The sequence below is a fragment of the Nycticebus coucang genome, chromosome 12 (assembly GCF_027406575.1).
Source record: "Nycticebus coucang isolate mNycCou1 chromosome 12, mNycCou1.pri, whole genome shotgun sequence".
Classification (NCBI taxonomy): Eukaryota; Metazoa; Chordata; class Mammalia; order Primates; family Lorisidae; genus Nycticebus; species Nycticebus coucang.
The window spans coordinates 29,102,664-29,127,050 of record NC_069791.1 but is presented as its reverse complement, the minus strand read 5'-3'; the positions used below and the strand labels follow the sequence as shown (position 1 = coordinate 29,127,050).

The 24,387-nt window shown below is 43.0% G+C and overlaps 1 protein-coding gene across 9 annotated transcripts in view; it reads right to left on the bottom strand.

Annotated features, from left to right (window-relative positions):
• Positions 1 to 24,387, bottom strand: part of AMN1 (antagonist of mitotic exit network 1 homolog) — a 145,535-nt gene that overhangs the window by 28,710 nt on the left and 92,438 nt on the right. Inside the window, exon 1 of one of the 9 annotated variants that reach the window (XM_053554212.1) lies at positions 3,448 to 3,774. The exons of 6 other annotated variants lie outside the window; for them this stretch is intronic. Coding sequence is in view for 1 of the 3 variants with exons in the window: in XM_053554208.1 (XP_053410183.1) it covers positions 3,428 to 3,465 (38 nt within the window). In the remaining 2 variants the exon portion in view is untranslated. Of the gene's footprint in view, positions 1 to 3,063; positions 3,370 to 3,427; positions 3,775 to 24,387 lie in introns of those variants that run through there. 2 more of the 9 variants (XM_053554208.1, XM_053554210.1) reach the window with 2 other exon arrangements.

Genomic DNA, 24,387 nt, shown 5'->3' with positions numbered 1-24,387 from the left:
GGTCCTAAAGGCAAAAATAGGCCCTTACCTATGGATAGCACCCTACTATGACAATGAAGGTCATGTAGTCATCCTTTTGCCCTGCCCCCAAGTTTTGGATAATTTTTTTTTTTTTTTTGTAGAGACAGAGTCTCACTGTACTGCCCTTGGGTAGAGTGCCGTGGGGTCACACGGCTCACAACAACCTCTAACTCTTGGGCTTACGCAATTCTCTTGCCTCAGCCTCCTGAGTAGCTGGGACTACGGGCGCCCACCACAATGCCCGGCTATTTTTTTTGTTGCAGTTTGGCCAGGGCTGGGTTTGAACCCGCCACCCTTGTCATATGGGGCCGGCGCCCTACTCACTGAGCCACAGGTGCCGCCCTGGATAATTTTTTTTTTATACTTTATTTTATGTACATGTGTTGTCCATCTGTGGATGTATTGAGTTAGCTTGGTTTCTTTCATGGTGTCCCCCTGGATAATCCATTCAAGGAAGATTACTTAGTCCAACAAGAGCTAGAACCCTGGCCGAATTTTCGCGGGTGGCTCCAGTACAGCTGCTGGTGCCCCAACTTGCTTTCAGGAGTGCAACAAGGCAAAAGGAAGTAGTTGCTGTGCATGTGTGCCCTTCAAACTTTCGGGACAGTTTGGATAATTTTTCTTAACACGTGTTATTATTTTTCCTCTTTTCTCACTAAGTACTCTTTTTAAGTTCCAACCATGTGAATCTGTATATATCTACCCTTTATTTATTACATCTTGCATATTCCATAGCACCTCTCCCACTTCAATATGTCTCTTGGTCTGGGTTCTCTTTACCTCTTGGAGTGGTAGAGGTGCCATGGGATATGTCTGCTAGACCGGGCTCTCCTTACCTATTGCCAAGATTCTGTAATAGTTTTCTAAGTGTCTCTTTATTCCCAGCCTCTCCCTAATGCAAATCTCTCTTTGCTACCAGTACAGTTTTTTTGTTTTTTTTTTTTGCAACAGAGTCTCACTCGGTCGCCCTGGGTAGAATGCCATAGCATCATCATAGCTCATATCAACCTCAGACTCCTGGGCTCAAGTGATCAGTTTTGCTATTTTTAGGAGAGAGGAGATCTTACTCTTGCCCAGGCTGGTATCAAACTCCTGAGCTCCAACAATCCACCTGACTCAGCCTTCCAGAGTACTAGGATTATAGCAGGAGCCACAGCAAAAATCAAATACTCTTACTCACCCTGGTCCCTAAGACTCTACTTGTAATTACCTAACTTTATGTCTCACGACTCCACTGTTCATCCTGTATTTTTCATTCATATTGGAAGACTACTTCCTGGTCTTCTCACTTATTTTTAACTCTCCTGTCTGTCAAGTATTTACTTTCACTATTTTACTCTCTCTTGGATGTACTTCCTCCTATTTGCAAGTGTTAGATGTTACCAATCTTCAAATACAATCCCTTTATTTATTTATTTATTAAGAGACAGAGTATCACTTTGTCGCTCCCTGTAGAGTGCTGTAATGTCACAGCTCACAGGAACCTCCAGCTCTTGAGCTTAGGCGATTCTCTTGCCTCGGCCTCCTGAGTAGGTGGGACTATAGGCACCCACCATAATGCCTGGCTGTTTTTTACACTTGATCTTAGCCAAAAGGCCGAGAAGCGATTGCCTGGCTGTTTTTTGTTGCAGTTTGGCCCAGGCGGGTTTGAAGCTGCCACCCTCCGTATATGTGGCTGGCGCTGTACTCACTGAGCCACAGGCCCCACCCACAATCCCTTTACAAAGCTTTCTTCTACTCCCTTATGTTCTTTTCCTCATCAGAAAATTCAAAACACTTTGTTAGTTGCTCTTTTGTGGTAGTATTCTACCCACATTATTGTTATTTACATACTCATCTTGCACTAGTGTCCTAAGATTACACCACCTTGATGCTAGCTGTTTCCCAGAGTCTTCAGAATAGTGTTTCACATTACATGTCCTACCTGCTCTTTAAAAACATGCTTAATTGAATACTGAGCAACTCCTAAAAATTAGGAACTGTTGGTACAGAGAGAGAAAGGACTTGATTCCTGCCACAGGAGTACAGAAGATCATTTGTATGGAACCATCAGGGAGGCTTTAGGAAAGAGATAGGAAATAAGAGGGTGGAATTAAACTGAACTCAGAAGAAGGGTCAGGACTAAGGTAGTAGCCCTTGTTACTGGCTACTTTCCATAGTAGGCAGAAAATAATATCAATAACTAACACAAATGAATATTTATCTATGGCCAGCCACTATTCCATGGGCTTTACATATGCCAGCTTTTAATTTCTCAACAGTTCGATAGGTTAGGTTATATTATTATTGTCTGCCATTTCCACACGAGAATAATAGAATCTAGACGGTTATATTATTTGCTCAAGATTGTATAACTAGTAGATGTTAGATGTATGAATAGAACCCAGGTAGTTTGTCTTTCTAACTTATAGTCTCAACTATTACTCTAAACTGCCATTAATGATGGAAATAAACTCCCATTTATATTAGGTGTAAAATTTGTATCAAAAACCAAAGCAAGATCTTTTTTTCTCAATACTCTACACAAGTCTAACTTTAAGGGAGAACCAACTGATTTCTCTGTTATGAAAAGTATGGACTTTGGGCCAGGAGTTCGTGAGATATAAGGTAAAACACCAAATTCCATTGTTTTAGAAAGCCTTCAATAGATTGAGGGGATTGTTCTCCTTGGCTTTGTGATGTGTTTCTCACGTGGCAATATTAGTGGACTGAAAGCTCCTGGAGAGAGATAATTACCCGTGTAACTACAGTTTCCAGCATAATTTCTGGCATGAAATATTAACACGTAGTGAAGTTTATTATTTGCTAGGCTCTTTCTAAAATCTGTGTTAAATTTATCCCTCAAGACAGCTCCATGAGAAAGGAACTCTTATCATACTAATTTTAGAGATAAGGCACTCAGGCATTTGGGAGAGGTTGTTACCCGTCCGTGGTCACGTGGCTGGTAAATGGCAGAGACTGCAGCAGAACCCAGCAGTTTCAATAAGGAATCCGCGTTCTTAACCCCCGTTGCCTCAAAGACTGAGTATTTATCCCACGTACCGTATCTGGGTGGAATTTTACTGAAGGCTTCTGAGAGCCCCATCTAGTGTTTTGTTTGGTTCTACTACGGCTTTTGAGCTACTGTCAGAGACAGGCCACCAGGGCGCCGAGCTGTCAAGGCTGACTGAAGAACTGGACGGTCGCCGGGGATCGCCCAGGGAAGAGGACGGAGGGGCAAGGCCGTCCAGCAGCCCATTCTGCACAACTGTCCTCAGCGTAGAGGCGACCCAGGGATGGAGACACAATTCGGGCCTCCTCACTGGTCGGGAGATGGGAAAGGGGCGGGGAGAAGAGCAGCGCGGGGCCTGGCCTTTTGGAGGGTGTCGGGACGGCGCAAAGGGAAGGCGGGACAGGGTGGACTCACAGATCCAGAAGCTGACTGACCCGCCGCGGGCGAGGCATCGCGGCAGCCCTCGGAAGCTTCTTCCGCGGTCCCAGGACCTCCAGAAGCAGCCAGGGACCGTCCAGCAACTCCTACCCCTCGCGTGACGCGTAAGTTTTCGTGTCGTCAAACGGATAGTTCCGGTGTTTGGGGCGTAGCCACGCCCCGAGCTACATAAGGACGCAAGAGAGCCCCGTTGGGGCGGAGTCACTGAGGACCGTGCTGCAGAGACTGGGTGCGATACATTGTATAGAAGCCCTAAGATCGAGCGAAGCACGACGGGAGTTATAGTTCTATCCGGAGGGCGGTGTCTCCCACCTGGGCTCCGGGCAGTTTCAGGCTAGCGCCTTTCCTGCGCGCTGCACGGCTGCGAAGCCGCGAGCCGAGTTCTCTCCCCTGACTATGGGACTGCAGAGAAGTCGCTGCTCCCACTAAAGGGATTCATTGGGTCCTGGGCTACACGCTTGGGGCGCATACTGGAGATCCCGGTGGATATGGACTCAACATTAAACTGCATTTTAGAGGATCCAAGAATTGAACACGTTTAATGAAGCGCGCGCTGAGCTTGTGTTTCCATGCTTTATTTTGATAATTATATTCATCTTAATTCTGCGAAGTCCGAATTATTCCGCCTTATTTTATAGATGAAGACACTCCATGCCAATACATAAGCTCAGAAAAAAGTTCATCATGGGGGAGAAGGAACCTGTATTCAGATCAGAAAGAATTCTTTTTTTTTTTTTTTGCAGTTTTTGGCCGGGGCTGGGTTTGAACCCACCACCTCCGGCATATGGGGCCAGCGCCCTAACCCTTTGAGCCACAGGCGCTGCCCAAGACCGAAAGAATTCTGAAGAAGGGGCACCTTTCCCTGGAATAATCTGTTTTTGGTATTTGCTAATTTTTTTTTTTTTTTTTGGGCCAGGGCTGGGTTTGAACCCGCCACCTCCCATATGTGGGGCCAGCACCCTACTCCTTTGAGCCACAGGTGCAGCCCAGTACTTGCTGATTTTTTAATGCGTTTTCATTGTAACTTAAACTTGTAGATTAACTTGTTCCTATGTTTAACTTGCCTTTGTAAGCTCTTTGAAAGTTGGAACTCAATCTTATACATCCGTTCAGGATGCTGCTCATTCAATCACCGTACATTTATAGAGCACTGAATGAGGGGATTTGTGCTGGCTGCTGAGGATTCAGTAGTGAACACGTGCACCAGAGAAGAAAAAGGACAATTCGAATAACTGTTAAGTGCTAAAATGGGGTTTGTGGGAGCACAGGAGGGGAGTGGAATACAGGTCAGAGAGGTAAAGGCAGTCTGTTAAGGGACTGCAGATGGTTGGGTTTAGCCACCCTGGAGAGTGATGAGTGGTAAGCATAGAGCAGGGGTTGGCAAACTTTCTATGAAAGTTACACTTATCAAGAGAAATACTCTTGTCAGACACAGAAATTTGTAGTCCAGAGACCATGAAGGAGGGGATCTCATGCTGTGATAAGAACTTTAAGCATAAAAAACAATGCCTGTTGTCCCAGCTACTCGGGAGGCTGGCTGAGGCAAGAGAATTGCCTAAGCCCAGGAGTTGGAGGTTGCTGTGAGCTGTGTGACGCCACGCACTCTACCGAGAGCGATAAAATGAGACTCTGTTTCTACAAAAAACAACAAAAAAATACCCCACAACGTATTGCTTCACATCCTTAACACATCCCATGCTTTGCACGAATTGCTCATTTTGGACATATGTACTTATTTCTATGACTAGATTTATTGCTAGACATACTTTAAGACTGTAGCAATTCAGATCAGGTGCTCTGGCAAGACACTTGCCCAGCAGCAGCACCTCCACCAATGAACTCCCGCCAAAACTGATGCTTGTTTTCAGCCTCCAGAACCAATGAGCTTTGTTTCCAAGCAGCTTACATTGAACTTACATTTCTTTTTTCCAGTAGAAGCTTACTCCTTCCTTTCCCTCTCCTGGTGCACCTATGGCATGTCTTAGCTTGACATTGTGGCTTATGATTCTTTTTCTCACTCCTGAATAAAATCATTATCTTTGGAGAAATCTTTCTCTGTTGTCTTTTTAGCTCGACAGAACCAAATATTTTAGGTTGCACAGGCCATTCTAGCTTGGTTACAGCTACTCAACTTGTAGCTCAAAATCAGACATAGTCAGTATGAATGGGCAGGGTTGTATTCCAATAAAACTTTATTTTAGACACTGTACTTTTAATTTTTCAAGAACAGGCATGTGTAAGGCCGGATGCAGTGTCTCATGCCTGTAATCTCAGCACTCTGGGAGGCCCAGGAAGATGGATTGCTTGAGCTCACGAGTTCGAGACCAGCCTGCGCACGAGCGAGATCCTAGCTCTAAAAAACTAGCCAGGAGTGGTGGGCGCTTGTAGTCCCAGCTACTTGGGAGGCTGAGGCAAGAGGATCACTTGAACCCAAGAGTTTGAGTTTTCTGTGAGCTATGACACCGCGGCACTCTACCAGGGGCAACAAAGTCAAAGTCTCTGTCAAAAAAAAAAAAAAAGGAAAAGAAAAAGAATGGGTACATCGGCACGGTACCCATTTGGGGCTAAGAAAAGGGAAAAGATCTGCTGGAGGTTTCTGGAAAAGAAGCTCCCTCAAACTTACAACAATGCTTTGAAATAACACTTTTCTTTCTCAACATTACCCTGTTACATGAGGTTAAATTTAGGAAGGCAGAGTATGAGAATTACAGAAAAACAGTCGAGCTCCTGATTGAACATGCCAGAGCACCACCCCTCCTCTCTACTTTCTGTTTCGTAATTCAGTATCTTTGTTGTTGATAAAAACAGTGCAGTTACATTTTCTGTTTCTTATGCTCAAAACACCCTTACAGTTACATATTTGTAGCAGGAGTCACCGGCCTATAGGTGAAAATTGAAGGTAAAGGAACTTAATGAACTCACACATGCAGAGAACAACAATAACACAAGTCCTTGGAGAGATACTGAGGACACATTTATTGGCTGGCAGTTGACACTGAAGAGTAGCTAGAAGTGAGAAAAAAGCCCCAGGGAGTTGGGCGCTATGGAAGATAAACAAGTAATCAAAATTGTCACATGCTACACAGAGGTCAAGTAAGCTAAGGTCAAGAGTTGAAAGTGATTTAACAATAAGAAGGTCCCTGGGGGTCAGTCATTGGTGGAGGATGCAGCCTGACCTTCCGGTATCAGCACCTCAGCTCTCACTCACAAAAAATGCTAATGGAAATGAATTGCTTCTTCTATTCAGACCCATACTGAGAAGTGTTGCTCAAGGGTATATTTAACTTCAGAGAAGGTAAATGGGACAGGTAAATGGGAACTATTATTATTATTACATTGTTTTTTGAGACAGAGTCTTACTTTGTTGTCCTACGTAGAGTGCTGAGGCGTCACAGCTCACAGCAACCTCCAACTCTTGGGCTCAAGTGATTCTCTTGCTTCAGCCTCCTAAATAGCTGGGACTAAAGGCATCCACCACAACACCCAGCTATCTTTAGAGAAGAGGTCTCACTGTAGCTCAGGCTGGCCTTGAACTTGTGAGCTCAGGCAATCCATCTGCCTTGGCCTCCCAGATTGCTAGGATTACAGGCATGAGTCTCCGAGCCGAGTCTTAGAACTTTTATTTATGGAGTTTCTAGGTATCGAATATGGCAAATACATGATCTCATGTGATTATAAAACAAATCTGAGGTATTATGCTATTTTATTGATGAAGGTGAGAGCTTTCCTAAATAAAAAGGTCTGTCAGACTCCAAAGACCATAGTCTATAGTCCTTGACTATTTGGGTACCCAGGAGAGGTTTGTGGTATCTCTAGGACCAGCATATAGCTCGCTTTCATTTATTTATTTATTTATTTTTGAGACAGAGTCTCAAGCTGTTGCCCTGGGTAGAGTGCTGTGATGTCACAGCTCACAGCAACTTCAAACACTTGGGCTTAAGCAACTCTCTTGCCTCAGCCTCCCAAGCAGCTGGGACCACAGGCGCCAGCCACAACGCCTGCCTATTTTGTTGTTGTTGTTGTTGCAGTTGTCATTGCTGTCTTAGCTGGCCCAGGCCGGGTTCCAACCTGCCAGCCTCAGTGTATGTGGCCGGCACCCTACCCACTGAGCTATGGGCACTGCTCTATAGCTTGCTTTTTAAAAGCTGATTAAGAATTCAAGATAGGTGGCTCAGCTTTGGTACTCAGTGGTTAGAGCGCCACTGGGGGCTGGCGGGTTTGAACCCAGCCCAGGCCTGCTAAACAACAATGACAACCACAACCAAAAAATAGCTGGGGGTTGTGACAGGTGCCTGTAGTCCTAGCTACTTGGGTGGCTGAGGCAAGAGAATCACTTAAGCCCAAGAGTTTGAGGTTGCTGTGAGCTGTGACTACACAGCACTCTACTGAGGGTGATATAGTGAGACTCGACTCTGTCTCAAAAAAAAGAATTCAAAATGGGGCTAGCAGAGTCTGAAACCGGCCCATGCAACTGCACAGGTCACTCGTGCACAAAGCCGGCCCTGGGTACACTCAACCTCGGCACTTCCCAGAGAAATCAGTTCCAACCACTGACTGTTCAGGAAGTCTGTGTCAAAATAAAATTCATGCCAAGCACAATGGCCCAACCTGCAATCTTAGCACTCTAAGAGGCTAAGGTGGGAGGAACGCGAGATACCTAGAACTCAGGACTTTGAGACCATCCTGAGCAAGAGCAAGACCCCCATCTCTACTAAAAATAGAAAAATTAGGTGGGCATCTGAGCATACACCTCAGCGCACACTTGTAGTCCCAGCTATTGGGGAGGTTGAGGCAGGAGGATCGCTTGAACCTAGTAGATTGAGGCTAAAGTGACCTATGATGATGCCACTGTATTCTAGCCTGGAGTGACAGAGTGAGATTCTGGGGGGAAAAAAGAAATTTTTTTTTCAGACACAAATATGAGCACAGAGAAACATTTTCATTAGTAGTTCAAGGTAATTGAGCTTTCAGAAGTAGTGGCCCATCAAACAGAATAAGAAGAATTTATAGCTCAGATAAAATGGCAGATATTTATAGCTTAGATATGGCAGTTAATTCAGACTGGATAAGAACAAGATGTTCCTGTCTTCTGGTAAAGAAAACAGGATGATCTTATTTTTGTGGCTTATCTCTGGAAACGCAGCTTTTCAGATTTCCTGTTTATCAAGACTTTTAATGGGTTCCTGCTGGTCATGGTGTATCTTAGACTGGAAGGACATTAGGAACGGAAGTGTTTTCTGGACTGTCACAAGTGACTTGTGGCCCAGGCTAAGGGCAAGAGGTCTGTAGGGGCCATACAAAGTAAACTTTGTAATAGTTTGTGACTTAAGGGTAAGAGTAGGTTGTATAAGAATAATAGGCAAAGGAGAGGCGCCTGTGGCTCAAAGGAGTAGGACACCAGCCCCATACACCGGAGATGGTGGGTTCAAACCCAGTCCTGGCCAAAAACTGCAAAAAAAAAAAAAAAAAGAATAATAGGCAAAGTTGCTTATTTTATGCTTTTAATTCATAACGTGATATATGAAATGCATATGGCCCCATATTATAAAAAATAAAATGATTTAATATATAATATATACACAGGGTGTCAAAAAACATACACACATTTTAAGAAAGGAAAAAACTCTCTCGCCTCTTCTCCTTCATGAGAGGGGCCCATTTCCAACTCTCTTTAAAAGTGCTCTCAACTTTCTCTTTGTTCTTCCTAAATAAAATCTCTCTCTGCTACCCTGAAACTTGTGTAAGTTACTTTTGTTCTCTATCCACACTGTGCCACTCCAGTTTTATTTCCAGTTTCTCTCTAACCTTCTGTCCTTCGTGAGAGGGACCCACTTCCAACTCTCTTGGAAGTGCTCTAAACTTTCTCTTTGCTCTTCCTAGATAAAATCTTTCTTTGTTACCTTGACAAAAAATAAAAGAAGAAGAAAGGAAAAATCTATATTAAATGTATAATACTTGGCTGGGTGTGGTGGCTCACACCCTGTAATCCTGACACCCTAGGAGGTGGGTGGATTGCCTGAGCTTAGGAGTTCAAGACCAGCCTGCACAAGAAAAATTAGAAAAATTTTTAGAAAATTAATAGAAAAATTAGCCAGTATTGTGATGGGTGCCTATAGTCCCAGGTATTCTGGAGGCTGAGGCAGGAGGATCACTTGACCCCAAGAGTTTTGAGGTTGCTGTGACCTATAATGCTACAGCACTCTAGCCAGAGCATAGAGACTCTTGTCTCAAAAAAAAAATTAAAAAATTAGCAGTACTCAAGTCACATTTGACTTCTGCAATTACAAGAGGTGCGCAATGTGATTTGTATTCATTTTTTTTTTTTTTTTTGGCCGGGGCTGTACTTGAACCCACCACCTCCTGCATACGGGGCCAGCATCCCATTCCTTTGAGCCACAGGCGCGGCCCTGTATTCATCTTTTGTTATTGGTATATATTGAGTATTACAAAAGTTCTTTCCTTTCTTAAAACGTGTGTACACTTTTGGTGCCCTCTGTATATGTGTGTGTGCATCACACAAATGGAATGGAACTAAGCCAGATGAGCCCCTGCCGTGTGTAGGTTCTTTTAAGGCACGCCCTTAACATGTCCTTTTGAGAAAATAACACATGCTTTTTTTAATTTAGTTTCTTTTCATAACTCTTATTGTCATACTCCTAATTGCTCACCCTCATGGATTCTTTTTTTTTTTTTTTTTTGTAGAGACAGAGTCTCACTGTACCGCCCTCGGGTAGAGTGCCGTGGCGTCACACGGCTCACAGCAACCTCTAACTCTTGGGCTTACGCGATTCTCTTGCCTCAGCCTCCCGAGCAGCTGGGACCACAGGCGCCCGCCACAACGCCCAGCTATTTTTTGGTTGCAGTTTGGCCGGGGCTGGGTTTGAACCCGCCACCCTCGGCATATGGGGCCGGCGTCCTACTCACTGAGCCACAGGTGCCGCCCCACCCTCATGGATTCTTATGACTTGTTAACATTTCCTGTCGGTTAACAACACCTATTTTAATTTGTTTCTAGGCAATAGACCTGTGTCTTTCAAAATCTCAAGAGTTTGAGAGGCACAGTGTATGACTCAGGATCCAAGCAGGTAATCCATGGGCCAGTTCAAACAGGATAAGCAAGGAGATACCAATAAAAGTGCTGTTTACAGAGATGTGGGCACAGTTAGGGGAAAGCAAGGGTAGGGTGGTTCAATACCAGAGGGCTGCAACAGCAGGAAACCCTTACCCTTCCTAGTCCTGAAAGGACAAAGATAGGGGCAGTTTCCAAACCTTGGGAAAGTGGCCACAGGTAGAAGCCCCTAAAAGAAGCTCTGTGACTTTTGGTTTGATAAGGGACCTGGCCAGCCTGCCGCAACCAAGCAGGAAAGGAACTACAAGAATTCTCTAACCCCTAGGCGGGGCACAGTGACTCAGGCCTGTAATCTTAGCACTCTGGGAGGCCAAGGTAGGTGGATTGCTTGAGCTTGGGAGTTCGAGACCAGCCCAAGCAAGAGTGACACCCTGTCTCTAAAAATATCTGGGCGTTATGGTGGGCGCCTGTAGTCTAAGCTGCTTAGGAGACTGAGGCAGGAGGATAGCTTGGACTCAAGAGTTTGAGAATGCTGTAAGCTATGATGTCACAGCGCTCTACTGAGGGTGACAAAGTTGAGACTCTGTCTCAAAAAAAAAAAAATTCTCTAACCCCATTCTCCATTCCCCTTTAAATCTCCTGCTGGTGCCTACGACTGCTTCAGCCCAACCAGAAGTTATAGTCGAAGGATCCCAGTTTATGTGGTCAATAAAGATCCGCTTCTCAGAGTCCAGAGCAGAGTAGAGAAGGATAGAAATGGGATAATAACTAACTCATACACAGATCACTGATTTTCAGATAAAGTAATTAAATATCACAAACTGTCATTCACTCATACAAATATTTGATACCTACTATGCACCAGGTGGGATACATTGGTGAAGAAGTATGTCCTCTAGGAGCTTGCATTCCAGCGTGGGAGATAGAAAACCACACCAAATAGTGTGCGGAGAAGTTAAGGACTACAAAGAACATGACGAGACAGAGAGCAAGAGTGACAGAAGGAGAGATAGAATCAGGTGGTCGGGTGGCGCCTGTGGCTCAGCGGGTAGGGCGCCGGTCCCATATGCCGGAGGTGGCGGGTTCAAACCCAGCCCCGGCCAAATTAAAAAAAAAAAAAAAAAAAAAAAAAGAATCAGGTGGTCAAGGAAGGCACCTTAAGGCTGTGACATTTTTGCTGAGATTGGAGGATTAAAAAGGAGCCAGCCATGCAGGGATCTGGAGACAGAGGGAAGAGAAACACTCCAAAGCACAAATGTGCATGCTATCATTCCAAGGACAGAAGAAGGTCAGTGTGGAGTAGGAAGAAATAGCTACATGTTTAGTTTTTAAAATTTATTTAGAGACAGGGTCTTTCTGCTGCCCAGGCTGGAGTGCATAGTTTACTACAACCTCCAACTCCTGGGACCTCAAGTGATCCTCTCCACCCCCCAGCTTCTTGAGTAGCTGAGGCTACAGGTGCACACCACCATGCCCAACTAATTTTTTTCCCTAGTTTTTTGTACAGCATCTCAGTGTGTTGCCTAGGCTGGTCTCAAACTCTTGGGCTCAAGCGATCCTCCTGCTTCAGATTCCCAAAGTGCTGGGATTAAGATGTGAGTCACTGTGCCTGTCCTAAAGCTGTTATAAAAAAAGAAATAAATATATAAAAAATAAAAAAAAGGGCTTGGTGCCTGTAGCTCAAGCTGCTAGGGCACCTGCCACATACACCGGAGCTGGCAGGTTTGAATCCAGCCAGGGCCTGCCAAACAACAATGACAAGTACAACCAAAAATAGCCAGGCGTTGTGGCTGGCGCCTGTAGTCGCAGCTACTTGGGAGGCTGAGGCAAAAGATTTGCGTAAGTCCAAGAGTTGGAGGTCGCTGTGTGCTGTGACGCTATGGCACTCTACCCAGGGCGACAGCTAGTCTGTCTCAAAAAAAAAAAAGTAAGTGCAAATGCCTTGGGACAAAACAAACTTGGTATGAATCACATGAACTGTTGACTCACTGGGTCATGATTCATCGCTCCGGTTGGGTGTGGACTGCAATGCCTCTGTTGTTGCATGGCCACCTAATACCTGAATTTGCATAGTGGAACTTTAATCATTGTTCATCTGTCGACAAAGAATACAGAACTTAATTGCAGAACTTTCAATGAAAGATAGAAAAAATAATCTATGTTTTCAGATGAGATATTTCCTATTGATTTTTTTCCCCCAGGAATGCAGAGTTTTCCTAGACTTCCAGACACTCAGCGTGTGTGGCCTCTAACAGACCTGCAGCCGGGATTAGGTGGGGCCTTCCCTCATCTGAAGGGCTTCTTCTAGACTTACATGATTCTCCTTTTGTGTGACATCTGGCATACTATTTAGGCTGGTAATTTTCCATCGGATGTGAGCTTTAACAAAAGATATTACACAAGTTAGTTTTTTCTTCTCCTTTGTAGTTGAGGTTATTTTTTTTTCCTGGTCTTGCACAACTCTGAGAAAATGCTTTATCAAGCCACAACTCTGCAGCTGTGCCTTTCAGCTTCCTGCAGAGAAACAGTGGTACAAGTGAGCACTTGCCAAGAACTGACACTTGTCCAAAGTTGTGCAAAAGAAAGTGCAATTCAGGGCTGCAAGGCTGGTTTAACATACGCAAGTCCATAAACATTATCCACCATATTAACAGAGGCAAAAATAAAGATCACATGATCCTCTCAATAGACGCAGAAAAAGCATTTGATAAAATCCAGCATCCTTTTCTAATTAGAACACTGAAGAGTATAGGCATAGGTGGCACATTTCTAAAACTGATTGAAGCTATCTATGACAAAACCACAGCCAATATTTTACTGAATGGAATAAAACTGAAAGCTTTTCCTCTTAGAACTGGAACCAGACAAGGTTGTCCTCTGTCACCTTTACTATTCAACATAGTGCTGGAAGTTCTAGCCAATACAATTAGGCAAGACAAGGAAATAAAGGGAATCCAAATGGGAGCAGAGGAGGTCAAACTCTCCCTCTTTGCTGATGACATGATCTTATACTTAGAGAACCCCAAAGACTCAACCACAAGACTCCTAGAAGTCATCAAAAAATACAGTAATGTTTCAGGATATAAAATCAATGTCCACAAGTCAGTAGCCTTTGTATACACCAATAACAGTCAAGATGAGAAGCTAATTAAGGACACAACTCCCTTCACCATAGTTTCAAAGAAAATGAAATACCTAGGAATATACCTAACGGAGGAGGTGAAGGACCTCTATAAAGAAAACTATGAACTCCTAAGAAAGGAAATAGCAGAGGATATTAACAAATGGAAGAACATACCATGCTCATGGATGGGAAGAATCAACATTGTTAAAATGTCTATACTTCCCAAAGCAATCTACCTATTCAATGCCATTCCTATCAAAGTACCTACATCGTACTTTCAAGATTTGGAAAAAATGATTCTGCGTTTTGTATGGAACCGGAAAAAACCCCGTATAGCTAAGGCAGTTCTTAGTAACAAAAATAAAGCTGGGGGCATCAGCATACCAGATTTTAGTCTGTACTACAAAGCCATAGTGGTCAAGACAGCATGGTACTGGCACAAAAACAGAGACATAGACACTTGGAATCGAATTGAACACCAAGAAATGAAACTAACATCTTACAACCACCTAATCTTCGATAAACCAAACAAGAACTTACCTTGGGGGAAAGACTCCCTATTCAATAAATGGTGTTGGGAGAACTGGATGTCTACATGTAAAAGACTGAAACTGGACCCACACCTTTCCCCACTCACAAAAATTGATTCAAGATGGATAAAGGACTTAAATTTAAGGCATGAAACAATAAAAATCCTCCAAGAAAGCATAGGAAAAACACTGGAAGATATTGGCCTGGGGGAAGACTTCATGAAGAAGACTGTCATGGCAATTGCAACAACAACAAAAATAAACAAATGGGACTTCATTAAACTGAAAAGCTTCTGTACAGCTAAGGAGACAATAACCAAAGCAAAGAGACAACCCACACAATGGGAAAGGATATTTGCATATTTTCAATCAGACAAAAGCTTGATAACCAGGATCTATAGAGAACTCAAATTAATCCACATGAAAAAAGCCAACAATCCCTTATATCAATGGGCAAGAGACATGAATAGAACTTTCTCTAAACATGACAGACGAATGGCTAACAAACACATGAAAAAATGTTCATCATCTCTATATATTAGAGAAATGCAAATCAAAACAATCCTGAGATATCATCTAACCCCAGTGAGAATGGCCCACATCACAAAATCTCAAAACTGCAGATGCTGGCATGGATGTGGAGAGAAGGGAACACTTTTACACCGCTGGTGGGACTGCAAACTAGTACAACCCTTCTGGAAGGAAGTATGGAGAAACCTCAAAGCACTCAAGCTAGACCTCCCATTTGATCCTGCAATCCCATTACTGGGCATCTACCCAGAAGGAAAGAAATCCTTTTATCATAAGGACACTTGTACTAGACTGTTTATTGCAGCTCAATTTACAATCGCCAAAATGTGGAAACAGCCTAAATGCCCACCAACCCAGGAATGGATTAACAAGCTGTGGTATATGTATACCATGGAATACTATTCAGCCATTAAAAAAAATGGAGACTTTACATCCTTCGTATTAACCCGGATGGAAGTGGAAGACATTATTCTTAGTAAAGCATCACAAGAATGGAGAAGCATGAATCCTATGTACTCAATCTTGATATGAGGACAATTAATGACAATTAAGGTTATGGGGGGGGGAAGCAGAAAGAGGGATGGAGGGAGGGGGGTGGGGCCTTAGTGTGTGTCACACTTTATGGGGGCAAGACATGATTGCAAGAGGGACTTTACCTAACAATTGCAATCAGTGTAACTGGCTTATTGTACCCTCAATGAATCCCCAACAATAAAAAAAATAAATAAATAAAAATAAAAGGCAAAAAAATCCAAAAAAAAAAGAAAGTGCAATTCTATTTCATACATATAATTAAGGAACAAAAGAAAGCTGATGTTGCTGATGTTTCAAGAGGAAGGAGATAAAGACAGAGATTTAGGTAAGAACAAGACCATATAGGGCCTTGAGGATCATAGAGATTTATATTTTACAGCTATGTGGAATCAGGAGATATTGGAGGGCTTTAAAAAGATCATAACAGAATCTGATATGCATTTTTAATAAATCAACTTGGGAAAAATATTTATAATACAAATAACTAAAGAGGATGGGTATCTAGAGTTCAAAAAGTACTCTTACAAATCCATATGATAAAGGACAAACAACACAATTGGAAATTTAACAAAATACTTGAGAGGCACTTTCCCAAAGAGAAAATCCAAATAGTTAATAGACACATGAAAAATGTTCTATATCATTAGTCAACCAGGGAAATGGATGCTAAAACCACATGTTAAAAGCTGCATAAGTGCCAGGCACTGTGCCATATGTCTGTAGTCCCGGCTACTCTGGAGGCTGGGGCAGAAGTAAGGCTTGAGCCAGGAGTTCCAGGCTGCAGTGACCTAGGATGGCACCTGTGAATAGCTACCGACTCCTGCCTGGGTAGCATAGCATGACTTCATCTCTAAAAGAAAAGTAGAAGTGGAAAAAAAAAATCTGACAATACCAGGGAACTTTGACAATTACATGGAAACTCACTTTCTTGTGTTAAATTGGTTATAACCATTTTCAAGTTTATCAAATAGTTCAATATCTACATACTTCTAGATATGTAGCTTAGAGAAATCTTACATGTAATTATCAGAAGGCATGTATTGGAATGTTTATTGTGGCACTGACAATAACCAAAAACATCCTAACTAGTGTAATAAATCGTGGTATCAATTATGATAATATATTATACAATTCTACACAAAACTACAGCTATATGCTAAGGATAGGTGAAGTTCACAAATATTATATTGAACAAAAAAGGAAGTGACCAAAAAATACACAATAAGATTCCATTTATGTAACTTCAAGATAGATAAAACTAAACTATATTGTGTTTTTTTTGTAGAGACAGTCTCACTTTACTGCCCTCGGTAGAGTGCCGTGGTGTCACACAGCTCACAGCAACCTCGAGCTCTTGGGCTTATGTGATTCTCCTGCCTCAGCCTCCGGAGCAGCTGGGACTACAGGCGCCCACCACAACGCCCGGCTATTTTTTTGTTGCAGTTCGGCAGTGGCTGGGTTTGAACCCACTATCCTTGGTATATGGGGCCGGTGCCCTACTCACTGAGCCATAGGCACCGCCCAACTAAACTATAGAGATGTGATAAACCCTCAATAAAACTAAAGCAAGAGCCAGGCATGGTGGCTTATGCCTGTAATCTCAGCACTCTAGGAGGCCAAGGCAGGTGGATTACCTGAGCTCACAGGTTTGAGACCAGCCTGAGCCAGAGCAAGACCTTGTCTCTAAAAATAGCTGGGCGTTGTGGCCGGCGCTTGTAGTCCCAACTACCTGGGAGGCTGAGGCAAGAGAATCACTTGAGTCCAAGAGTCTGTGGTCGCTGTGAAGTATGACACCATGGCACTCTACTGGGAGCAACAAAGTGAAGCTCTGTCTCAAAATAAATAAATAAATACAAGAGAAGGAATCTCTCTCTCTCTCTCTCTCACACACACACACACACGCACGCAGAGCTGTGGTTATCTCTACAGAAAGGGACATGTGAGCAGAAAGAGGCCTTATGAGGTCCTGAAGCACAAAAGGTTTTTTTTTTGGAGACAGAGCCTCAAGCTGTCGCCCTGGGTAGAGTGCTATGGCATCACAGCTCACAGCAACCTCCAGCTCCTGGGCTCAAGTGATTCCCTTGCCTCTGCCTCCCAAGTAGCTGGGATGCCCACCACAACGCCCAGCTATTTTTTGGTGCAGCCATCATTGTTGTTTGGTGGGCCCGGGCTAGATTTGAACCCGCCAGCTCAGATGTATGTGGCTGACACCTTAGCTGCTTGAGCCACAGGTGCCGAGCCAGCACAAAAGTTTTAATTTTAGTGACATCCAACTTCTCTATTTTTTCCACCATGTTGCTTCTGCTTTTGGTGTCATATTTAAGAAAGCTTTGCTTAACCCACAAACAAAGATTTGTCATGTGTTTTCTTTAAAGAGTTTTATAGTTTAGCTCTTACATTTAGATGTTTGGTCCATTTTGTGTAAATTCTGTACATGGTGTGAGGTAGAGAGTCCAACATCATTCTTTTGCATATTCTGATCCATTTCTCTACCCGTGTGTGTGGATACATGGATATTTACTTTATAATACATTTTATTTATTTATTTTTTGAGACAGAGTGTCACTATGTTGCCCTCGGTAGAGTGCTATGGTGCCACAGCTCACAGCAACCTCTAATTCTTGGGCTTAAGCGATTCTCTCTTTTTTTTTTTTTTTTGTAGAGAGAGTCTCACTGTACTGCCCTCGGTAGAGTGCCCTGGCGTCACACGGCTCACAGCAACCTCCAACTCTTAGGCTTACGTGATTCTCTTGCCTCAGCCTCCCGAGCAGCTGGGACTACAGGCGTCCGCCACAACGCCCGGCTATTTTTCTGTTGTAGTTTGGCAGGGGCTGGGTTTGAACCTGCCACCCTCGGCATATGGGGCCGGCGCCCTACTCACTGAGCCACAGGCACTGCCCTTCAGCGATTCTCTTGCCTCAGCCTCCCAAGTAGCTGGGACTACAGGTGCCTGCCACAACACCCAGCTATATTTTGTTGCGGTTGTCGTTGTTTCGCTGGCCCAGCCCGGGTTTGAACCCGCCAGCCTCCGTGCATGTGGCCAGCACTGTAACCACTGTGCTACGGGCGCCAAGCCTATACCCTATTATAAGCATAATATATCTTATAGATTGAAAAGTATAAAGAGGAGATAATGGCTTTGCATACTATTTTCACCCTACCTTTGCATACTGTTTGTACCCTGTCTTTGCAGAGTAAATTGTAATGAAACAAAGAACAAATCAGGAAGACCAATTGGAATGTTCCATGGGTTTTTGGCTAAAGCAACAAAATCAATGTGACCTCATTAACTAAGAGAGCAATAAATGCGGAAGGAGCAAAGTTGTAAGGGGAAAGACAAAATTATCTTTAGGAAATGTTAAGCTTGAGAAGTGTTTTAAATATCCCAGTAGAGAGATCAAAAGGCATCTGGAGCGAGGCCTACAGTCCTTGTAGTCCGGCTACTTGGGAGCCTATTTCTAAGACTGTAACAGAACTTTAGCCGGGCGTTGTGGCGGGCGCCTGTAGTCCCAGCTACTCGGGAGGCTGAGGCAAGAGAATCGCTTAAGCCCAGAAGTTGGAGGTTGCTGTGAGCTGTGTGAGGCCACGGCACTCTACCGAGGGCCATAAAGTGAGACTCTGTCTCTACAAAAAAAAAAAAAAAGACTGTAACAGAACTTAAGATTTGAACATGAGGGCGGCGCCTGTGGCTCAGTGAGTAGGGCGCCGGCCCCATATGCCGAGGGCGGCGGGTTCAAACCCAGCCCCGGCCAAACTGCAACAACAACAACAACAACAAAATAGCCGGGTGTTGTGGCGGGCGCCTGTAGTCCCAGCTGCTCGGGAGGCTGAGGCAAGAGAATCGTGTAAGCCCAAGAGTTAGAGGTTACTGTGAGCCGTGTGACGCCACGGCACTCTACCCGAGGGCGGTACAGTGAGACTCTGTCTCTACCAAAAAAAAAAAAAAAAAAAAGATTTGAACATGAGGGGCAGTGCCTGTGGCTCAAAGGAGTAAGGCACCAGCCCCATGTGCCGGAGGTGGCAGGTTCAAACCCAGCCTCACCCAAAACTCCAAAAAAAAAAAAGATTTGAACATGAGAAAGTTAGCATTTGTCCTATTGGGGGAGGTAAAATGAGAAAATGTATTTTCTCTCTACAAAATAAGAAGCAATATAGGGCGGCGCCTGTGGCTCAGTGAGTAGGGCGCCGGCCCCATATACCAAGGGTGGCGGGTTCAAACCCAGCCCCGGCCAAACTGCAACAAGAACAAAAAAATAGCCGGGCGTTGTGGCGGGCGCCTGTAGTCCCAGCTGCTCGGGAGGCTGAGGCAAGAGAATCGCGTAAGCCCAAGAGATAGAGGTTGCTGTGAGCCGTGTGACGGCACACGGCACTCTACCCGAGGGCGGTACAGTGAGACTCTGTCTCTACAAAAAAAAAGAAAAAACATCTCTTAAAGCCAGGCAGGCTTTGAGAACAATTTCCTTATCTTCCTGGGGTTGTGAATCTTGGTAATAAAGGACAACTTAACTACATGAGTGTTTGACTCCTGGTTCCATCACCCCAGTTATTAATACATTTCTCTTCTAACTCACTTAAGAATCTGCCAGTAAATACATTTTATCAAACTAGAGATGACTAGAAGGTATAAGGTAGAAAAAGACAGCAGCATAAGGACTGTGCGTAAGTAGGACAAAAACTAAAACAAATAGAGGAATTCTTTTTATTAAACACAACAAAGATAAACATTAAGAAACATAATTAAAACTGGGAGGTTGTGGACAGAAAGGGAGGTGGAAAGAAGAGGAAAATTACTAATATTATTTTTGTTCAGAATAGGTCATTGAAAATATTTTAAAGAAAATTAGACATGGCTGGGTGCAGTATCTCAAGCCAGTAATCCTAGCACTCTGGGAGGCCGGGGTTGCTGGATCGCTGGAGCTCAGGAGTTGGAGACCAGCCTGAGCAAAAGAGAGACCTGCTGCTGTCCACTGGCTACTGGTCGATGAGGCAGAGGCAGCACTGCAGACGAAATAAATGATTTTTTATTTATTTATTTTTTTTGTAGAGACAGAGTCTCACTTTATGGCCCTCGGTAGAGTGCCGTGGCCTCACACAGCTCACAGCAACCTCCAACTCCTGGGCTTACGCGATTCTCTTGCCTCAGCCTCCCGAGTAGCTGGGACTACAGGCGCCCGCCACAACGCCCGGCTATTTTTTGGTTGCAGTTTGGCCGGCGCTTTACCTACTGAGCCACAGGCGCCGCCCGAAATGAATGATTTTAAAGGGGATGGTTGTTGCTCGCTCAGGCACATCAGCAATCACTTGTCAGCAATATACTTTCTTATATACCCAAACCCATCAGATAAAAATAATCCAAGAATAAGGAAGAAGACAAAAGGTAACAAAACTGTCATTAAGATTCCTTATCAGCGGGTGGCGCCTGTGGCTCAAGGAGTAGGGCGCCGGTCCCATATGCCAGAGGTGGTGAGTTCAAACCCAGCCCTGGCCAAAAAACCAAAAAAAAAAAAAAAAAAAAAAGATTCCTTATCAGCGTTAATACAGCCAAGTATGTACACGGCTTTTTAAACTAAGAATGTCTTGTCTGGAGATAAACCACTTCCCTATATACTAACTGAAAGTTTTGTATAAATAGAGGTAGGGGATAAAGTCCATTGCCCCAGGCAGATGATCTGTCTCCAGCTATGACTTGCCGGGGGCCCTGCGGCACATTCTTTCCTTTACGGCATGACTGCCTGCATTTTTCAGCAAAGCTGCTTATGTAAGCTAGGGGAGAATATCCCCCAAAACTCACATCTAGTCCAAGTACTGAAAATGTTCCTTCTCAGGGCCTCGTACCTCAAGGAGCACAAATGAGACTGATTCATCTTACAAGGGTGCAGGGGACTGTGCCCCTTCAGAGACCCTATCTCTACTGACTCAAACATGAGCCCAAGAGTTTGAGATTGCTGTGAGCCAGGATGCCATGGTACTCCACCCAGGGAACAGAGTGAGATTCAAAAAAAAAGGGAGTGGCTCCTGTGGCTCAGTGAGTAGGACGCTGGCCCCATATACCAAAGGTGGCGGGTTCAAAGCCGGGTCCAGCCAAATTGCAACATAACAACAGCCAAGCGTTGTGGTGAGTGCCTGTAATCCCAGCTACTTGGGAGGCTGAGGCAAGAGAATTGCCTAAGCCCAAGAACTAGAGGTTGCTGTGAGCTGTGACACCACAGCACTCTACCGAGGGTGACAAGATGAGACTGTCTCTAAAAAAAAAGAAGGGGCAGCACCTGTGGCTCAGAGGGGTAGGGCGCTGATCCCATATGCTGGAGGTGGCAGGTTCAAACCCAGCCCCAGCCAAAAACTGCAAAAAAAAAAAGAAGAAGAAGAAGATTAGACACTAAACAAAAAAATACAAACATTCAAAATTATCAGATGAAACACATATGCAGAATTTCTCACATAAGAAATTATTTTTACATTTAGTCTCAGCTACTTGGGAGGCTGAGGCAAGAGAATCGTTTAAACCCAAGAGTTAGAGATTGCTGTGAGCTGTGATGCCGCAGCACTCTACCAAGAGTGACAAAATGAGACTCTGCCTCAAAAAAAAAAAGAAAGAAAGAAATTATTATTATTATTATTTTTTGTAGAGACAGAGTCTCACTTTCTGGCCCTCGGTAGAGTGCCGTGGCCTCACACAGCTCACAGCAACCTCCAACTCCTGAGCTTAAGCAATTCTCTTGCCTCAGCCTCCCGAGTAGCTGGGACTACAGGCACCCACCACAATGCCCGGCTATTTTTTGGTTGCAGTTTGGCCGGGGCCGGGTTTGAACCCGCCACCCTCGGTATATGGGGCCGGCGCCTTACCAACTGAGCCACAGGCGCTGCCCAGAAAGAAATTATTTTTAACCTTGAAAACATAGATAATAACATGAAATAAGCATGAGAAAATAATAACCAAACATATCATTCATATAAAAATTTGTGTAATTGTAGGTGAGTTTAATTCATCCAGCAAAAAAGAAAAAAGTCAGATAGGACCCATAGATCAAATTCAATGCAGTAAATACAATCTCTCTAAAACTAAGAGATTCAGAAGGATGACAAAAGAAAAGAAAAAAAAAAAAATAAAGGGGCAAATTTGTACTAGGCTAATCCAAACAAAAATTGTCGTGATCTTGATTTCAAATATGACTAAGATTGAGGGGCAAAAGCATTAAATAAGACAAGGACACCTTGTATGCTGGAGGTTGTAATTTGGAGAAATAATAGTTATGAATATTTATTTACAAATAACCTGGCATCAGTATAAGCACAGTCCATAAAGCAAAAATTAAAGTCTACACACAAGAGTAGAGAGAAACACATTAGTGGTATACTCTAATTCATTCCTCTCTGTTCGTGACAACTAAAATGTACAAAATACAAATAAGGACAGAGTGAACTTTTAATTAATGAGGTAGAGCTCATCGATATATGTCAAATTCTGTGATTCTGAAAACAGAGAATACATCATATCTTTTTATATTCCCAATCAAAAAGGAAACCTCAATACATCTTGAAAAGATAAAACAATACAATCATCTCTAGTAGTCATGAAGTAAAATTAGAAGGTAATAACATAGCAAGGAAACCAAACTTGAAAATAAAATATCTTGGATTAAACAGCTCTTGGGCCAAGGAGAAAATCCAAATGAAATTTGGATAATATAAAATTATAATATTATTATAAAATTATAATTATAAATTATAATATTATAAAATATTATAAAATTATAATTATAATATTATAAAATTATAATTATAAATTATATTATGAAATTATAATTATAAATTATATCATAAAATTATAATTATAAATTTAATATAAAAGTATAATTTAAAATTATAATTTTATAATAGTATAAATAATATTATAATTTTATAATATCCAAATTTAACATTAATTTAATTTTGTTAAAAATTTAGGGCGGCGCCTGTGGCTCAGTGAGTAGGGCGCTGGCCCCATATGCCGAGGGTGGCAGGTTCAAACTCAGCCCTGGCCAAACTGCAACAAAAAAATAGCCGGGCTTTGTGGCGGGCGCCTGTAGTCCCAGCTGCTCGGGAGGCTGAGGCAAGAGAATCGCGTAAGCCCAAGAGTTAGAGGTTGCTGTGAGCCGTGTGCCGCCACGGCACTCTACCCAAGGGCGGTACCAAAAAAAAAAAAAAATTTAACATTAATTTAACTTTATTAAAATTAAAATTATAATTTTATAATATTGGTAATGATAATATTATAAAAACATTACATATCAAACATATATGATACTCCTGAAGCAGGATTCAGAGAAAACATATTTGAAATACTTTTATTACAAGTTTGGAAAGATGACAGAAATTTTCTGAAATTCTCTTCTACACTTACCTTAAAGATATTACATTAAATTACAAATACATAATGATAAAAATCATAGTAAGAAATAAAGCAAAAAATTAAAAAACAAATACTTTAATAACATATTGTAATAACAGGAATATTGACCTGGATTTGTTTAAAGCAGCTAGGGATTATACTGTGGGATTCCAAAAACTAACTGCATAAGTAAAAATGTTATACTATTTTTAATATGCAGAAGTCACTGGTAGCAAAATTATAATCCAAAAATCAGTGGAGTTCTAGGAATCAAAGTGTATTTCACACTCTCCTTGCGTCAAAGCAAAAATGCAAGTCTGGACCTTAGCAAGGCATGATTTTTTTAAGGAAGACAGTGGCAGTAGAGCGACACTCCAAATAAGACAGAAAAATCTCAGGGAAGGGTGGCAGAGCAACATTTTTACATGCAGAAGTCATGAGCCAGCCGGCTGCAGAAAGAAGAAGTAGCATAGTCACACTGTGAAGAGGAGTCTTGAACTTAATGAATAATGTCAAATAAAACAGGAAGTATAAGACAACAAGTTTGAGTCTGTGGTTAGGCATATGAGGGGAGTTTGGGTCTGAGATGGAGCGAGCAAGTCAGAGTGCAGAAAGATTGCATGAAGTTCAGGACCTGGCTGTCCTTGTCAAAGCAGAACAAAGTTACGTCAAGCCCTAAGTTTAACCAGCCTATCACTGCCCACTTAAATGATTTTGGGTTTTAAGCAGACCTTAAATTGCATATGTTCCAGGTCATGCTGACACAAACATATCCCAGAA